This window comes from Canis lupus, chromosome 15, assembly GCF_011100685.1.
Source record: "Canis lupus familiaris isolate Mischka breed German Shepherd chromosome 15, alternate assembly UU_Cfam_GSD_1.0, whole genome shotgun sequence".
In the NCBI taxonomy this organism is placed as follows: domain Eukaryota; kingdom Metazoa; phylum Chordata; class Mammalia; order Carnivora; family Canidae; genus Canis; species Canis lupus.
Genome location: NC_049236.1, coordinates 64152672 through 64167315, shown reverse-complemented (window position 1 = coordinate 64167315; position 14644 = coordinate 64152672). Strand labels below are relative to the sequence as shown.

Sequence of the window (14644 nt, the reverse complement as noted above, 5' to 3'; positions counted from 1 at the left end):
GACAGGCGATTGATTTGTAGCAACAACAGTTGAAACCACTAAAAAAAATCCCACAACGCAAATTTTTGGGGAACGGGAGTGTTTAATTTATACCTTAAAATGCTTGTGGAGGGATCCCTGGGTGGCGCAGCGGTTTGGCGCCTGCCTTTGGCCCAGGGCACGATCCTGGAGACCCGGGATCGAATCCCACGTCGGGCTCCCGGTGCATGGAGCCTGCTTCTCCCTCTGCCTGTGTCTCTGCCTCTCTCTCTCTCTGTGAGACTATCATAAATAAAAAAAAAAAAAAATTATAAAAAAAAAATGCTTGTGGAAAAATTAATGACACGCATATCAGAAAGGCTTAGAGCAGAACCAAGTGACTGACCTGGGAAGGAAGCTTTCCTGAGTGTCTCAAAGGCGATCCCCACGTCTTAGTCTTGGAGTCGGCCCAGCTCCTTTCTCAGAACTTAAGAAAATTAGGTTTGCCCCTTTTTAGCCTGGGTTGGTGCTCCGAAACAAAGAACCATATTCATAATTAAACCCATTTCAGCTACAGGGTACAGGTCGGGCTTTCCTGCCTAAGCAGCCCGCCCATCTTTTAGCTTCCGGCACTCCGACTGGACATGCAGAAGCAGTTTATAGAGAATTAGCCCAGTTAAAACGTTTTAGGAAATAATGCAAACACTTTTTGGTGGATTTTTTAAATTTATTTTTATTTATTTTTATTATTTTTTTTTTTTTACAAAATCAGTCAAGCTCTTGCTTAGTGTTTTGTTTATAGTCAGCACTTATCACCCTTTGAACATTTTAGTTTAGTGCTGTTTTCAGTGTCTTTGGGCTCCTGGTAGTGACTTTGAGGCTGCTGACTGAGGAAAAAGGAAGAACAGGAGCTGAAAGAGAGGTATTCATTTGGGGTCTTGGAATTGCAAATTGGGGCCAAAGGCAGATTGTGTCGCACTTGAAAAGTAAACGCCAGGGGTCTTTATTAGCCAGTTGGAGTATCAGGAAACTTACACAAGTTGTTTTCCAGAGATTAGGATCGGAAGATGTGCTTAAAGTTGATGATTTATTGGTTTTCTGAGTGCATTATGTCAGTGGCTAGGAAAATATCTTTTTCAGTGTCTCTTTCTCTCTCTCTCTTTTTTTTTTTTTTTTTTTTTTAGATTTCATTTATTTATTTGAGAGGCAAGAGATAGCAACAGAGATGGGAGAGAGCCAGAGGCAGGGAGGGGAGGGAGAAGCAGGCCCCCCCTCCGGGGCCCTGGGAGCCCGACCCCAGCCCAGGGCAACCTTAACCCACCGCCCCGCAGGCGCCCCCGGGGGTGGGGCCAGTTTTTCCCAAGGGCACACACCCAGCAGTCCTGTTCTCAATCCTAGGTCTTTACCCACTTCAATATTCCCGGTTCCTGTTTCAAAAAACGAGATAAGGTTTTAGTCCCTGAACAGAGGCTCTCCCGGGCCGAGACATCACACTGGTTCACAGGACAAATCACAGAACATGAGATAATATGAAAGGATATGAAACTCTTAAATTTTATTTTAAATGTAGATCGAAAAGTACGGATTCCCTTGTGACCTGACCCTTTCCCCTCGAGAAACGGTCCAGCTTTACGATACCATGCTTCAGTTTTGGGAGAGCTGGCCCAGGGCCCAGGTACGTAATAATTACGCATTTAATTAGAATTAGTCTTATTATAGTGGATGGGGACGTCGTTGTTCAGAAGGATAAAGTCTCACCCCTTCTGATCCTGTGCCTCTCCTCTTCTAAAATTATTGATCGATTGTTTCCGAAATAAAATCACCCCTTCTCAGACATTCTTCTTGCTAATATTTTGTGTTTCACTTTAGTGGGGTAAAATGCCACGGAATCCCTGAAAATATTTCTTTTTTTCAATTTCTGGGATGTTAGAATATTTTAGTTTCCTTTTACGTCTTGGATGCATATTCCTTTATTCTCTCATCGCACTGCCCTTCCCTCCTCAGGCCCTACGTGCTGTCCGTTTTCATCTTCTACGTGGTTTTGCTCTGCATTCTTCCTTTGAAGAGTTCATTCATCCTATTAGGTTTCCGTCCAGGAAACTTGGGGTGGGGGCGGGGGGGTTAGAAGACCTTCAGTAATCTGTACTCTCAAGGAGCTTGTGATTCTGTTAATTAAATGCATAATTGAGAAACATCTTTGGATTTTCTTGCATGTTTTTTTGTTTGATTCTGTGGCATTTCTTTTCAAGGAGTTGGATCCGGAGAAATTCATTCATTTTAAGGATAAAATAGTCATTAGAAAGTTGGATGCCAGAAAATACGAAGAGAGCTTAAAGGCAGAATTAACCAGTTGGGTTAAAAATGGCCATGCCGAGGAGGTAATTTTCACTTTTTTTTTTTTTTTTTTTTTGGCAAAACCCTATGTTCTTTGTTTTCTTGACTTTCGTTGCCATCGCCATCATCATCATCATTACTGTTACTGTTTTAGTCTTCAATGTTTATTTTAGGGTTTTCTGTTGAACTGGAAGTCTAGGGATTTTGAGATAGAATAGAAGGGGGAAAAGGAAATTGCTCTTTGCTTAATCCTCTGGCTTTCTAAAGCGCACAGCAGGAGCCACCTTCCATAATAGGACCAGAACAGGGGCGCCCGTATCCGCGGTCACTGTTGATGCCTTGACAGCAGAGAGATTGAAATCACAGTAGTGGTGGCTCCGAAGCATTCTTTACTCCTTTGTCACGTTTGTCTTGGGATCCTTTTGTCTTCCCCTTTTCTTTCTTTCTTTCTTTCTTTCTTCTTTCTTCTCTTTCTTTCTTTCTTTCTTTCTTTCTTTCTTTCTTTCTTTCTTTCTTTCTTCTTTCTTTCTTTTTTCTTCTTTCTTTCTTCTTTCTAAAAAAGTATTTTATTTACCTGAGAGATAGGAGGAGAAGGAGCAGTGGCAAGGAGCAGAGGGAGAGAGAGAAAGAGCAGCAGACTCACCACGGAGCAGGGAGCTCCCTGCCGGGCTTGGTCCCGAGACCCCGGGATCATGACCTGAGCTGAGGGCAGACGCTTAGCCTACTGAGCCACCCAGGCGCCTGTAGGGATTTTTTTTTTTTTTTAATGATTTTTATTTCAATTTGTAGGAACTATTTGTGTCTTAGAACCTTAACCTGGAGTCATAAGTTTTGCATATTTATATTAAGTAAGTTGATGATGGTCTTTATATTTTGAAGTTTGTTTTGTTGTCACACATTGAGGTTTCTCATTTCTGGTAAGTGACATGTGCCAGACTTTTCCCATTTGAGGTTTTTTTTCCCATTACATTTTAATTTAGGTAATCTCTTTCCACTCAGAAGCATAATTAATTTACATTTCCTTCCATTTATTTTTGTTGTTTAAAAACATTCAAAACATATCTGAAAGTGGTTTTTATACACAACATGGAGAGAAACTGATTTACTGCACCTTTTGCAGTAGTGGTACCGGCATCATTTACTGAGCGACCTCTTTCTGACTGATTTGTGTTGCCTTACATAATTGCATGTTAAATTTCATATATGTGTGCATGTATATAGATTAGTCTTTTTGTTGTTCTTTGGTGCATTGATTTGTATATATCTTTGGTCATTCTCTACAAAAGTTTATATTTTCATAATTATTTTGTTATTATATTTTATTTCAAAGAAGCACAGAAACACAGACTAGACAACTATGAAAATATTTTAGCTGAAAGTGGTAGTTCCTTTCTTTATTATTATGCAGAATTCAAAACTAGTGATTTTTTTATTCATTGCTACAGGCCAAAACAGTTCTGAAGAATCTTTGTCCTGATTCAGTTTTTAGTTCAGAAAACACAGTCAGCATGTTTCCACTTCTCGTTGAAAAGCTAAGGAAAATGGAAAAGTTACCAGCATTGTTTTTTTTGTAAGTCATTTTAATTTGTTTTTGTTTGTAATTTGAATCAAGCTTATTCTGTTGAGGAAAATTACAAAAATTCACTGTTATAATAAAGTATTCATAACTATTTCTGGTGTTCACTTATCAGAATGCATATTTAAAAAATATACCTTCCTCGTTCAGTTCTTAAAAAAATATTTTTACTGGTGCTATTACAAATTACCATCTTTAAATAGTTTCCCACTCTATTTTGTTATTGTTGTTGTTATCTTCTTACTACAAACTATTATATTTTTATTTAAGTCTTGTAAATTTCGAGTAAATAATGAGATTCTTGGCAAAATAAATTGAATGTTAACACACACAAGTATCCCACGTAGAATTAAAGTATCCTTACAACGTGCTAGCGTATTTGTTGGTGGTGTATTTTATTGTTTTTAATTTAAATTTAAGAGAACTGTAACTTAGAGACACAATCTTGCTAACATATATATGCTATAGCGTGAAAATAGCTTAAAATTGAATGTAATCATCCAGTTTAGGTGAGGTATAAATTATATACTTAAATATACCTATATATATATATAAATATGTATCAATACATATATTTATAATTAAGGTATATATATTATATATTTATATATATTGTATATAATTATATATAATTAAGGTATATATATTATATATACCTTAATTATACCTAAATATATTCACTACATAGGTAACACTATATCCTGGATTAACTTTGATCACATAGTTTGGGATCAGAATAAAATGCTTTCTTTACTTTAGACAATTTCAAACTACTTTCAGCCATAGAAGCTTAAACAGGCTACAGATATAAATCAATCAATCAATCAATCAATCAAGCTACATAATTTTGCTCAGCTGGCAAAGTTTAATGAAACTTGTTTATATATAACAGACATGTAGTAGGGGGTCATTATTTGTGATGTATATTTAAAATAATGATGATAATTAAATGTATGGCTGTGTTTGGAACTTTTGGAGATAACAAACCTTTTACCTTTTTTTGTTGGCACAAGGAAAAAATTTCTGAACTTTTGGTAGTTGTACCAAAACTGTGTAACTTGTACCAAAAGTTACACAGCTCACCTACTTTACTTTAGAGCATGGCTACATATTTTAGTTAGAAAGAAACACAATTCTGTAGAAAACAGTAGACTGGAGTCTGCTGACCCAGAATACTGTACTATATGCTTCAAAGTTAGTAAAAGAGTAGATCTAAAATCTTTTCACACTAATACACAAAAGGCAACTACGCGGAGGTGATGGATGTGTTAACTAATGTTATATTGGTAATCACTCTGTGGTGCACATATGTATCAAATATATTGCATTGTATACCTTAAACTTATAAAATGTTACAAGTCAATTAGATTTCAGTAAAATGAAAAAAAAAAAAAAAAACCCACAAAGGAATCCCTAAAATTCACAAAAGATTTGTGAAATCTGAACTTACATATTTTTATATGATGCTAAGGCCTTTGACCTCAAGATGAGTGGAATTAATACAAGAGCAACTACAACAATAATACAAATCAGCAAAACAGCATATATATTTTTTTGTTTTTAAACTTCTTTTTCTCATCTTGTTTTGGAGAAGGAGCGATCTCTTTTCTGTATGTAAATAGGGAAAATCCATTGTTCTCTCTCCTTTACCTGTGGAGTATCTGAGTACATTTACAGGAAAAATTTCCATGGGCTCTGGTTGTTGCCTCGGGGTAAGGTCTGCAGCAAGGAGGGGAGCTTACTGTTTCCTAGAAGGTAATTAATAAGGAGTCTGCTGACCCAGGCACCCTGTGTGCCTCTTCGGGATAAAACTCCTAAAGGTGGATATTAAGAACTCAACAGGTATATGTCAGGATGTGAACAGTAGATGGAAATATGACTTAGATTTTATTGATGAAATTGTTTTCAAGGTAAGCTGTCTTTTCATTTATTCGTAGATTCAACTTAGAAGATGTAGAAAGAAGGGCTGCAAGCTTGAGGTATTTCCTGTTGCAAAAGCAAGCAATGCAAAGGCCTCCCAAAGCTGATAAAGAGGCCCATGACTTGATTAACAAAATTCGAAAAATCAGAAAATCCATCGAGAGACAAAAGACAATGTAAGTATTTAATGAAATGAATTAGCGGTTAAAGGTCAAAGTACTTCACAAGTCCAGTCAGAAACATGCATTGAATGCGCTACAACGAAGTTCTAGTAACTGCCTGGACTTCTTTGCAAATTGTGTAAGTTTGGGTGGGAGAATGGGGTAAAGACTGGTGGTGATGCTATTCATATGCATATACCAGAGCTGCATAGACGAGTGTCTTTCAGGGCTCCCGGGAGGCGGGACCACGGCCTGTGAGCATGGGGGGTTATTACCTGCCATAACCGCGCCTCGAAGAAGCGTGTGACTCCAGCTCTGGGTCAGTCCTCAGAACAAAGTCAGAACGCGTCGTGTCTTGGATCACCACAGGGATTTAGTATCACGGTCACATATGAGAGCATCTAATGGATTTGAGAACTGACTGCAGTGTCAGTTTTATGGTTGAGAACTTTGCTTTTGACTCCTCTTCCCTGCTGTTCTCATGTAGAATCCTGACAACTCTGGTCCTCGGAGGTCATGGTCTCCCTGTAATTCCCTCCTTCTGTAGATGCTCATTATGAGTCTTCCTTGAATGACTGCAGGGGTCTTCTTTTTAGACTCCAGAGCCTGGGGGTTCACTACTCTCCAGCGTAGCTAACAGTTGCTCTTGCTAATACTCAAATTGATTAAATTATTCCATGTTCAGTATTCTTTCTTCTTATTTTGGCTGTTGCTGTATGCCAACAGGTTTGGGGCTTTGCCATGACTTTTCCCATTTTACTCCCTACCACTCCCCTCTACCCATATTCAGCATTGCGGTTCTCCTTACATGACCTGTTCTTCTACCTCTATGTTTTCACATGATCTGACCCATCTGCCTTAAGTGCACTCTTTTCTGATTGTCCCCAAAGCTTACACTCATAATTTTGCTCTCTTCTCTGAATCTTGCTATAATTCCCTAGTTAAATTTAGTAATCTTTTCTTTTTCCTGTGTTCTTGTTACGCTTTCAGTGTTTAGTAGATCAATTATTATGATGCTTTACTGTTATTTTTCACTTGTCTTTCTTTTTCCTACATTATTAATGTTTTCCTCTTTTTATCCGCAATGCTCAGCATATTGCTTGGAAGGTAAGATATTTTTAAATGATTCCGAGCAATCAAGCTCAGATATTTTTTTCAAAGTAGACACAGCTTTTAGAACTTCTCTGAGTCAGATTTCTCAAGCTCTAGAGCAAGCTGTACTTTGCTGCTGACCTTTCTTATCTTCCCTCTGCTTATTGTGATGTTTTCTTGGAAGTAGTGGGAGGTGAAGAGCCCAGACAGGGACAGCATCGGTAGTATAAGCCTTTTCGGGAGCTGATCTCTAGGTGGCCTTTCTTCAGGACACTGGGAGCCATCATTTCCAACTGGATTAGTGACCAACAATTCAAATATAAAAATATAAAAGATGTTTTAATATCTTGTTCAGTACCACCATTATATGGAGGGTAAGAGGGGATCTTATCTTGAACCTTGTGTTTTGGAGGGTTCCCCTCTGGCCCTCCCTCTTCTATCTGTAACTATTCCTATAATATTAGGAGTCAGTGGATCTTGGGAGGCATAGCCACCCAGAGCTCATTCTCACCCTTTTATTTTATTTTATTTTATTTTATTTTTTTTCTCACCCTTTTAAATTCCATATCATTATGGAGCTATATGTGTCAAGGTAGAAGAAGAGAATATATTTTATTTGACAGTTTGTTACTTTGATTTAAAACCGGTAGTTAAACAACAATATGTGGGCCTCCATTAGTACTTTGCCCCATGCTCTGCAAACATTAGGGCCAGGCCTTTCCATAGTCACATCATTCTCCCTTGAGTTAAGGGTAATGTTATTTGGAGGTGGAAACTCTTAGTTATGGGATACAACTGAGCTCTTCTTATCATTTTGAAGTAGTCTTATATTCACAGCTAGGAGACAATATGAAAAAAAAAAAATTAAAGAAAAGTAAGTGAGCTGGGTATAAAAGGCTGTTACATTGACAGGTAATGGATAATATGGTCTGATGACACAGCCAGGGTTTATGCAATCATGTCTGAGGGAAGATTCCTTAGTAGTACACCCTGAGATGAAGATATCTGTGTAAGTGATTTATTGAAAGGTTACACTTATGAAGGACCTGTAGGAGAGTGAAGGAAGAAAAAAAAAAAAGAGAGGGAGAGAGAAAGCAAAGAAAACATGCATGGATGTGAGTTTTGCTGGAACATTGGCTGGTCCTGGTCCAATAGGGAGATCTGGGAGCATCACAAAATGTCCCAGCCTGGGTCCAGGGGGCTGATTTCTATACCTCATATTAGTCAATTACTGGCTGTAGACTCCTCCTCTCTCCCAAGAGAGGTTGTAACCTCGCAGGCATTTCTAGGAAGCTCTTGTCAGTTAAGGACACTTCTCCAGGGAACGGTGTAGCTGAAAGCCCTTGCTTAACAACCAAACTCAGAGCTGTCACAGCCTTTACCACAAGGGGAGAGGTACAGTGGCCTGAAATTGGCAATGTGGAGCAAGGGAGACACCTACCTTACCTCCAAGCCTGATGTCATGAAGGCTGAGACAGAGAAAACGATCACCACTGTAGCAACAGAGGTCGTCTGAGGAGAACTAGATTTGGTAAGAAGGCAACTTGCAGCAGAGACGAAAGGGAACGTTCAAGGAAAATATGGGTACATAGAGAAACGTCTACCGGAGGACCACCAGTCCCAGAGGCTTATAGGGGAGTGCATTAGAGGAAGTGCAGGAGAGGTCTGAATCAAAATAGTACAGATGTATGTAGGAGCGAATGTCTGGGTGATGAGGGGATCTGGGAAGCCCTGGGCTCACTATGGTAGCTGAATCTGACTATTTATTCCTTAAAACTTATCTTTATGAACAGAGATGAGAGAAGCCTGAAAAATCCCAGAAAAATGGATCAAAAGCTAATATATGAAGCTGAACATAATAATCTACTCAAGATTCTAGAGAAGAACCTGGAAATCCCTGAGGAGTGCACATATGCTAATCAAAAAGCGATAGACGCTGAGGTCAGCTCTCGGAATGAAATACTCCAGGAAATGATTTCACTCATCAGCCATTATCTCTCAGTTGTAGACAGTGTTGAATGTGATAACTGAATGCGATCTCCAGTAGAACAGAGATCTCTGTGTGTGACCTCCTAGCTACGTGTAACTCGAGGGCTCTGCAGAGCATATCTAAAAAGGACAGGATCTGGCTTTATAGATTATTTTTTGCTTGTTAACAATTAATCCCTGAGCGGGTCTGTCCTTTTATTATTTATTCTTTCATAGAAAGGCTTTTTCACATCCTGAATTCTAGACTTCCATCCCACATGCCTCATTCGAATATTTGGGTACATGTGGTTCAATACTCTTTAAATAATGAATTTGTCAAAATCAGAAGCTGTCTACATCATAGTTAGTACATTCCACCAAAAAGACATTGAAATATCTAAAAGTGGCATGCCATTTTTTCTTCAAAAATTTTTTGAATGAAAATAATCCATGCTTAAGGTCGATGAAGTTGAAAATACAAATTAGTAATAATAAAAGCAATGGTGTCAATCAGAAGGAATCACTGCCCTTTGGATGAACCTTTCATACATTTTTAAATGGGGACTATGTACACACACAGTTCTACTGTATACTTTTTTTTTTTTTTGGTAAACTACACAGTCTCTTCCTTTTTAATAAGCATAAATTTACATCATCATACGAATATCTCCTCAATATTCCATTGCATGGATGACTAAACAACTGAAGTATCTCTTGCTTTTGGATACTTAGGGTTTTCTTTCTTTCTTTCTTTCTTTCTTGTATGGCGTGAGGGAGGGAGGGCGGGAGGGAGGGAGGGAGGAAGGAAGGAAGGGAGAAGGAGGAAGGGGAGGGAGGGAGGGGAGGGGGGAGGAGGGAGGAGGGAGGGAGGGAGGGAGGGAGGGAGGGAGGAGGAGGAGGAGGAGGAGGAGGAGGAGGAGGGAGGGAGGGAGGGAGGAAAGGAAGGAAGGAAGGAAGGAAGAGGAAGGAAGGAAGGAAGAGGAAGGGGGAGGGAGGAGGGGGGAGGGAGGGAGGGAGGGAGGAGGGAGGAGAGGAGGGAGGGAGGGAGGGAGGGAGGGAGAGGGAGGGAGGGGAGGGAGGAGGGGAGGAGGAGGAGGGGAGGAAAGGGGGGAGGAGGGGGGGAGTGGAGGGAGGGCTTAGGCTGAGGGAGGAGAGGGGAGGGAAAGCGAGGAGCGGCGAGGCGAGGAGTGAGGGGGGGAGGGAGGGAGGGTAGGGAGGAGGGAGGGATGAGGTGCATTTGCGTGAGTCTTAGTGATGGTACTGTGGAAGGACTCAGTGACCTGAATGAAGGAAGAAGGGAAGGCTGAGTCGGCTTCTGCTAGGGCGAGGTGGAGATTCTGTCTGCGTAGTGCGGAGAGTAGGAGTGATGACTGATGCTATAGTTGTGTTTATTTTTGGCTGTGGCTTAGCGGTCGTTATTTCTTTATCTATTCTTTTTCTTTCTCTTTCTTTCTTTCTCTTTCTTTCTTTTCTTCTTTCTTTCTTTTTCTCTCTCTCATATGCAGTGTTTATCTTTGTACATATAACTCTCCACACAAGTGGATTTCCTCCTTAGGGAATCGCCATGTTTAAGGCCATTTATGACTGATTTACAGTGAGAGGTAAGTGCTCTCCAACCATACAGGGTATGGAGCCAGCTCTGCCTTCCTGGAGAAGTCTTTTTCTGCCCAGGGAGAACTTTGAGGCTCCACAGAGAGCTGACTTCACTCAGGCTATGACAGGTCATATACTCACGCCTCCGCTAGGTGTTTTCTTTACTGTTTTGTCAGTATTTTTCATCTCTAAAGTGGGGTGAAACAGAGATAGCATGTTCAAGGATTTGGGAATATTTCCTGTAGTTACTGTTGCTGCCATAAAATGTTATTGGTTCTCATGTAGAGTTAATCTCAAGCAGTTGCTTCATTTAGTCAAATTATTACATAAGGGCCGCCCAGGGGGCTCAGCGGTTGAGCTTCTGCCTTCAGCTCAGGGCATGACCCCAAGGTCCCGGGATCAAGTCCCACAACGGGCTCCCTGCATGGAGCCTGCTTCTCCCTCTGCCTGGGTCTCTGCCTCTCTCTAGGTCTCTCATGAATAAGAAATAAAATCTTTAAAAACAAAACAAAACTATTACATAGTATGACTGCTACTTTCATTTAAATATTTTATTCTGATTTAAATTCAACTTAGATAAGTGATCAAAGTCCCTAATACTCTTGCTTCTTTCAGACTTTGCAGATGGTGTTTGATCGAGTAAAATTCACAAGAAAAGGTGCAGAGCTGAAGGCTTTGGCAAGAAGGGGTATTGGATATCATCACAGCTCTTTAAGCTTCAAAGACAAACAGTTAGTTGAGGTTCTTTTTAGGAAAGGATTTATTAGGGTAGGTAAATTTTTTCATCCTAAAAGTTGAAGCTGTGTCTATATGAAAGTGAATGTCCATGAAATGGGAAAATAGCAATTCTTTCTTATCTAATTATATCATATATATATATATATATATATATATATATATTTATTTACAACTCAGGATATCACTGCATAGTCTTCCATCTTATTTAATTGAGGGAGGGGATTTGAAATTCATTATTACCTCTTTCTCATGAATTAAAATATTCCCTAAACAGATACTTTTCCAGATATTTCTGGAATGAAGTATGCCTATTATGATCTTGCAACAGCAACCCCTTGCTTTTTCATTAATAATTTCTAGGGAATTGTGCCAGTTGTTCACGTGATCTTCATTACAGACATCCTTTCATGAGCTTAGAGGACACTTATAATAGGGTTTTGGTCAAATCTTTTCTCAGTGTAATAGCTGAAGTCAGAGCAAGAATGTGTCACTTCCTCGGGGCTCATGCCTATCTTGGCAGTTTTTATTTGAGTCGCCCCTACGTGCTCTCTCTCCTGTCACTGATGGCAGATAAGACAGAGATTACCTTACGTAGCTGGAAAGCCAGCCCTTATTACGTTTTATGTAGTATGTTACATGAGGGTGTGTGCAGATAGTCTGGATAAATCCACAAGGACAATTAATATAATATCTCAGTTCAGACCTTGAGTAATATTTAAAAATAGCCCCTGAGTTTTTAAAAGTATCCATATCAAATTCTTTTGTATGATGTATATTATATTTGTGTACGTGAGAAAGCGAGAAAGAGGGATGCCTAGGCTGCTCAGTGATTGAGCGTCTGCCCGGGGTCCCGGGATCGAGTCCCACATTGGGTTCCCTGCAGGGAGCCTGCTTCTCCCTCTGCCTGGGTCTCTGCTTCTCTCTGTGTCTCTCATGAATAAATAAATAAAATCTTAAAAAAAAAAAAAGAAAGAAAGAAAGTGAGAAAGGGAGAGCAAAAGGAGGGGGAGGGAGGGAGGAGAGAGGGAGAGGATACCACTGTAGGTAAGTATTTCTTAATTTTGAATAATGTGTTGAAGAAAATCAAAAGGTAATATTTTAATCTGGATAAAAACTAAGACATATCGTTAACAACTTTGCTTGGCTTTTCTCCCAACTAATAAGATATTTATTTACTTTAAAAGTCATTAACTAGAGGGGCGCCTGGGTGGCTCAGTCAGTTAAGCTTCTGCCTTCTGCTCAGGTCATGACCCCAGGGTCCTGGATGCAGCCCCCGGGTCGGGCTCCCCGCTCAGCGGAGAGTCTGCTTGTCCCTCTCCTCTGCCCCTCCCTCCACTCCTACCCTCTCTCTCTCTCAAATAAATCTTTAAGAAAAAGGACAATAACTAGAGACAAAATTTTCTACACGCTTATACATTGAGGAAGAGAGGTACACCTATTTTGATTGGCATGTCTTGTGTCTAAAATAGTATATGTAAAAAAATAAAAAAAAAAAAGTTAAACAGTATACGTTAAATAGTAGAGGCCTAAATACTACCAGTTTACTAAATGAGTAATTAGATGACTCCGGAAAAGGCAATATGGAAATAGTGATAGCTTTGTCATAGAGAACACATTTCTAAAGAGGTATTTCTTCTAGTTACAATATAAATTTAACGTTCTTACTTTTCCCGTTTTTGTTTTCATTAACGAGCTTTAGAAAAAGCTAATAGAGTATGCATTTCATTTTCACAGATGTGTAGATCTCAGTTACAGAGTAACTCCAGAAAATTATTCCACATTGACATGAAGCCATGGCATATAAACAATCAATGAAAAGAGAAAGAGAGGGCCACTGGAAACACTCAGCATAAAAAAAGAAAGAAAGAAAGAAAGAAAGAAAGAAAGAAAGAAAGAAAGAAAGAAAGAAAGAAAGAAAGAAAGAAAGAAATACTCAGCATTATACGAGAAAATGAGCAAAAGTTGGATCATTTAAGAATCATTAAAGTTTGCCCTGGTGCCTTTTTGGTCAGTTTGTCAAGGCAATTCCGGGGAAAAATGAAACTGTTTTGCTCCTATTATTACCGTAATTTCCATAGAAATAACCTTCACAAGTAAGTGGTCGTGGGCGAAGCAGCAATAGCCCAGAGGCGGGTTGCTAAGTGTTGCTGCCCCGCCAGGAAGAAATCCCCTTTTCAGTCCCTCATTAAGAAACAGTCACTGAGGACCTGTCCCCGGCCAGGGACCCCCATCCCCCGGGATGCAGTGGCCAAGAGGGCTCGGGGCCCAGCGGAGGCAGCAGACCCACGACTGCCACCTGAGCATCACAGTCCCACGAGGACGCGTGTGCAGGCGGGGGGTCGTGGCCGGTGGCCGGTGGCCGGTGCTTGCTGTGGCTGCGCTGGTCCTGGGTTTTCTGTTGGACCTTTGAGCCGAGAACTGAATCAGCCAGACACGCATTGGCAGGAGCGGGCCCGGGAGCGTGTGGGGTAGGGGGTCTCCGTCGGGGGCGCCGGGAAGCCCAGCGTTGGCCTCCTCCTGAAATGCTGTTCCGTGAAGGATTCCTTTCTCCTCTCCCTAGGTGGTGACAGCTACCGGGACACTGGCTTTAGGAATCAATATGCCCTGTAAATCCGTGGTTTTTGCTCAGAACTCTATCTACCTGGATGCCCTCAATTACAGACAGGTATTGCAACACGCAGCAGGTGAATGTGCGGCCCTCAGACGCTGACACACAGGGCCTGCTATGGGGCCTGCGATCGGGAAGGCACCTGCCAGCTCTCGGGCCGGCGCCCCTGGACCTCCACTCGGGCCTGCCCATGGCTTCCGAGTGTGGGACGCAGAGTGGCACATGAGCGCAAGGGCGCGAGGCCACATCTGGCAGCCAACACTCAGGCTGTCATCAAAATGCCCTCCTCTCCTTCTCTCCAAGCACTTCCTTCTTATTCCCCCGTAGGCCCCATTTCCATCCCACAGAACACCCCTCTTACTTCCCGCCTCTTCCCCAACCTCTGTCCTTGTGCTCTCTCCCCCGGGGCTGTGTTCTGCACCAGCTCCCTCTCCCACGTCACCTTTGCAATCGCGTCGGGCTCCGGAGCCAGGGCCTTATGACATTTCCGATGACGAGCTTTGGGGTCAAGGTGCCACGGTGTGAGTCCTGGATCTTCCCCCTCCTGGTGTTTGACTACGGACAAGTTTCTCCCGTGCCCCGCGTTCCTATTCCCACATCGTAAAATGGGGATAATGGTCATATTTACCTCACATGGTGTGTGTTGCGAGGCCCGTATCAGAACAGTTCAAAGGATTTAGCGCATTCTGAGCACCT

General features: G+C 41.1%; 1 protein-coding gene across 3 annotated transcripts in view; it reads left to right on the top strand.

Annotated features, from left to right (window-relative positions):
- DDX60 (DExD/H-box helicase 60) overlaps positions 1-14644 on the top strand; it is a 92494-nt gene that overhangs the window by 47534 nt on the left and 30316 nt on the right. For all 3 annotated transcript variants that reach the window (XM_038559160.1, XM_038559161.1, XM_038559159.1), the window contains 7 exons: positions 1529-1633; positions 2208-2336; positions 3738-3862; positions 5806-5964; positions 8835-8982; positions 11218-11370; positions 13901-14005. In XM_038559160.1, coding sequence (XP_038415088.1) covers positions 1529-1633; positions 2208-2336; positions 3738-3862; positions 5806-5964; positions 8835-8982; positions 11218-11370; positions 13901-14005 — 924 coding nt within the window. The remainder of the gene's footprint in view (positions 1-1528; positions 1634-2207; positions 2337-3737; positions 3863-5805; positions 5965-8834; positions 8983-11217; positions 11371-13900; positions 14006-14644) is intronic.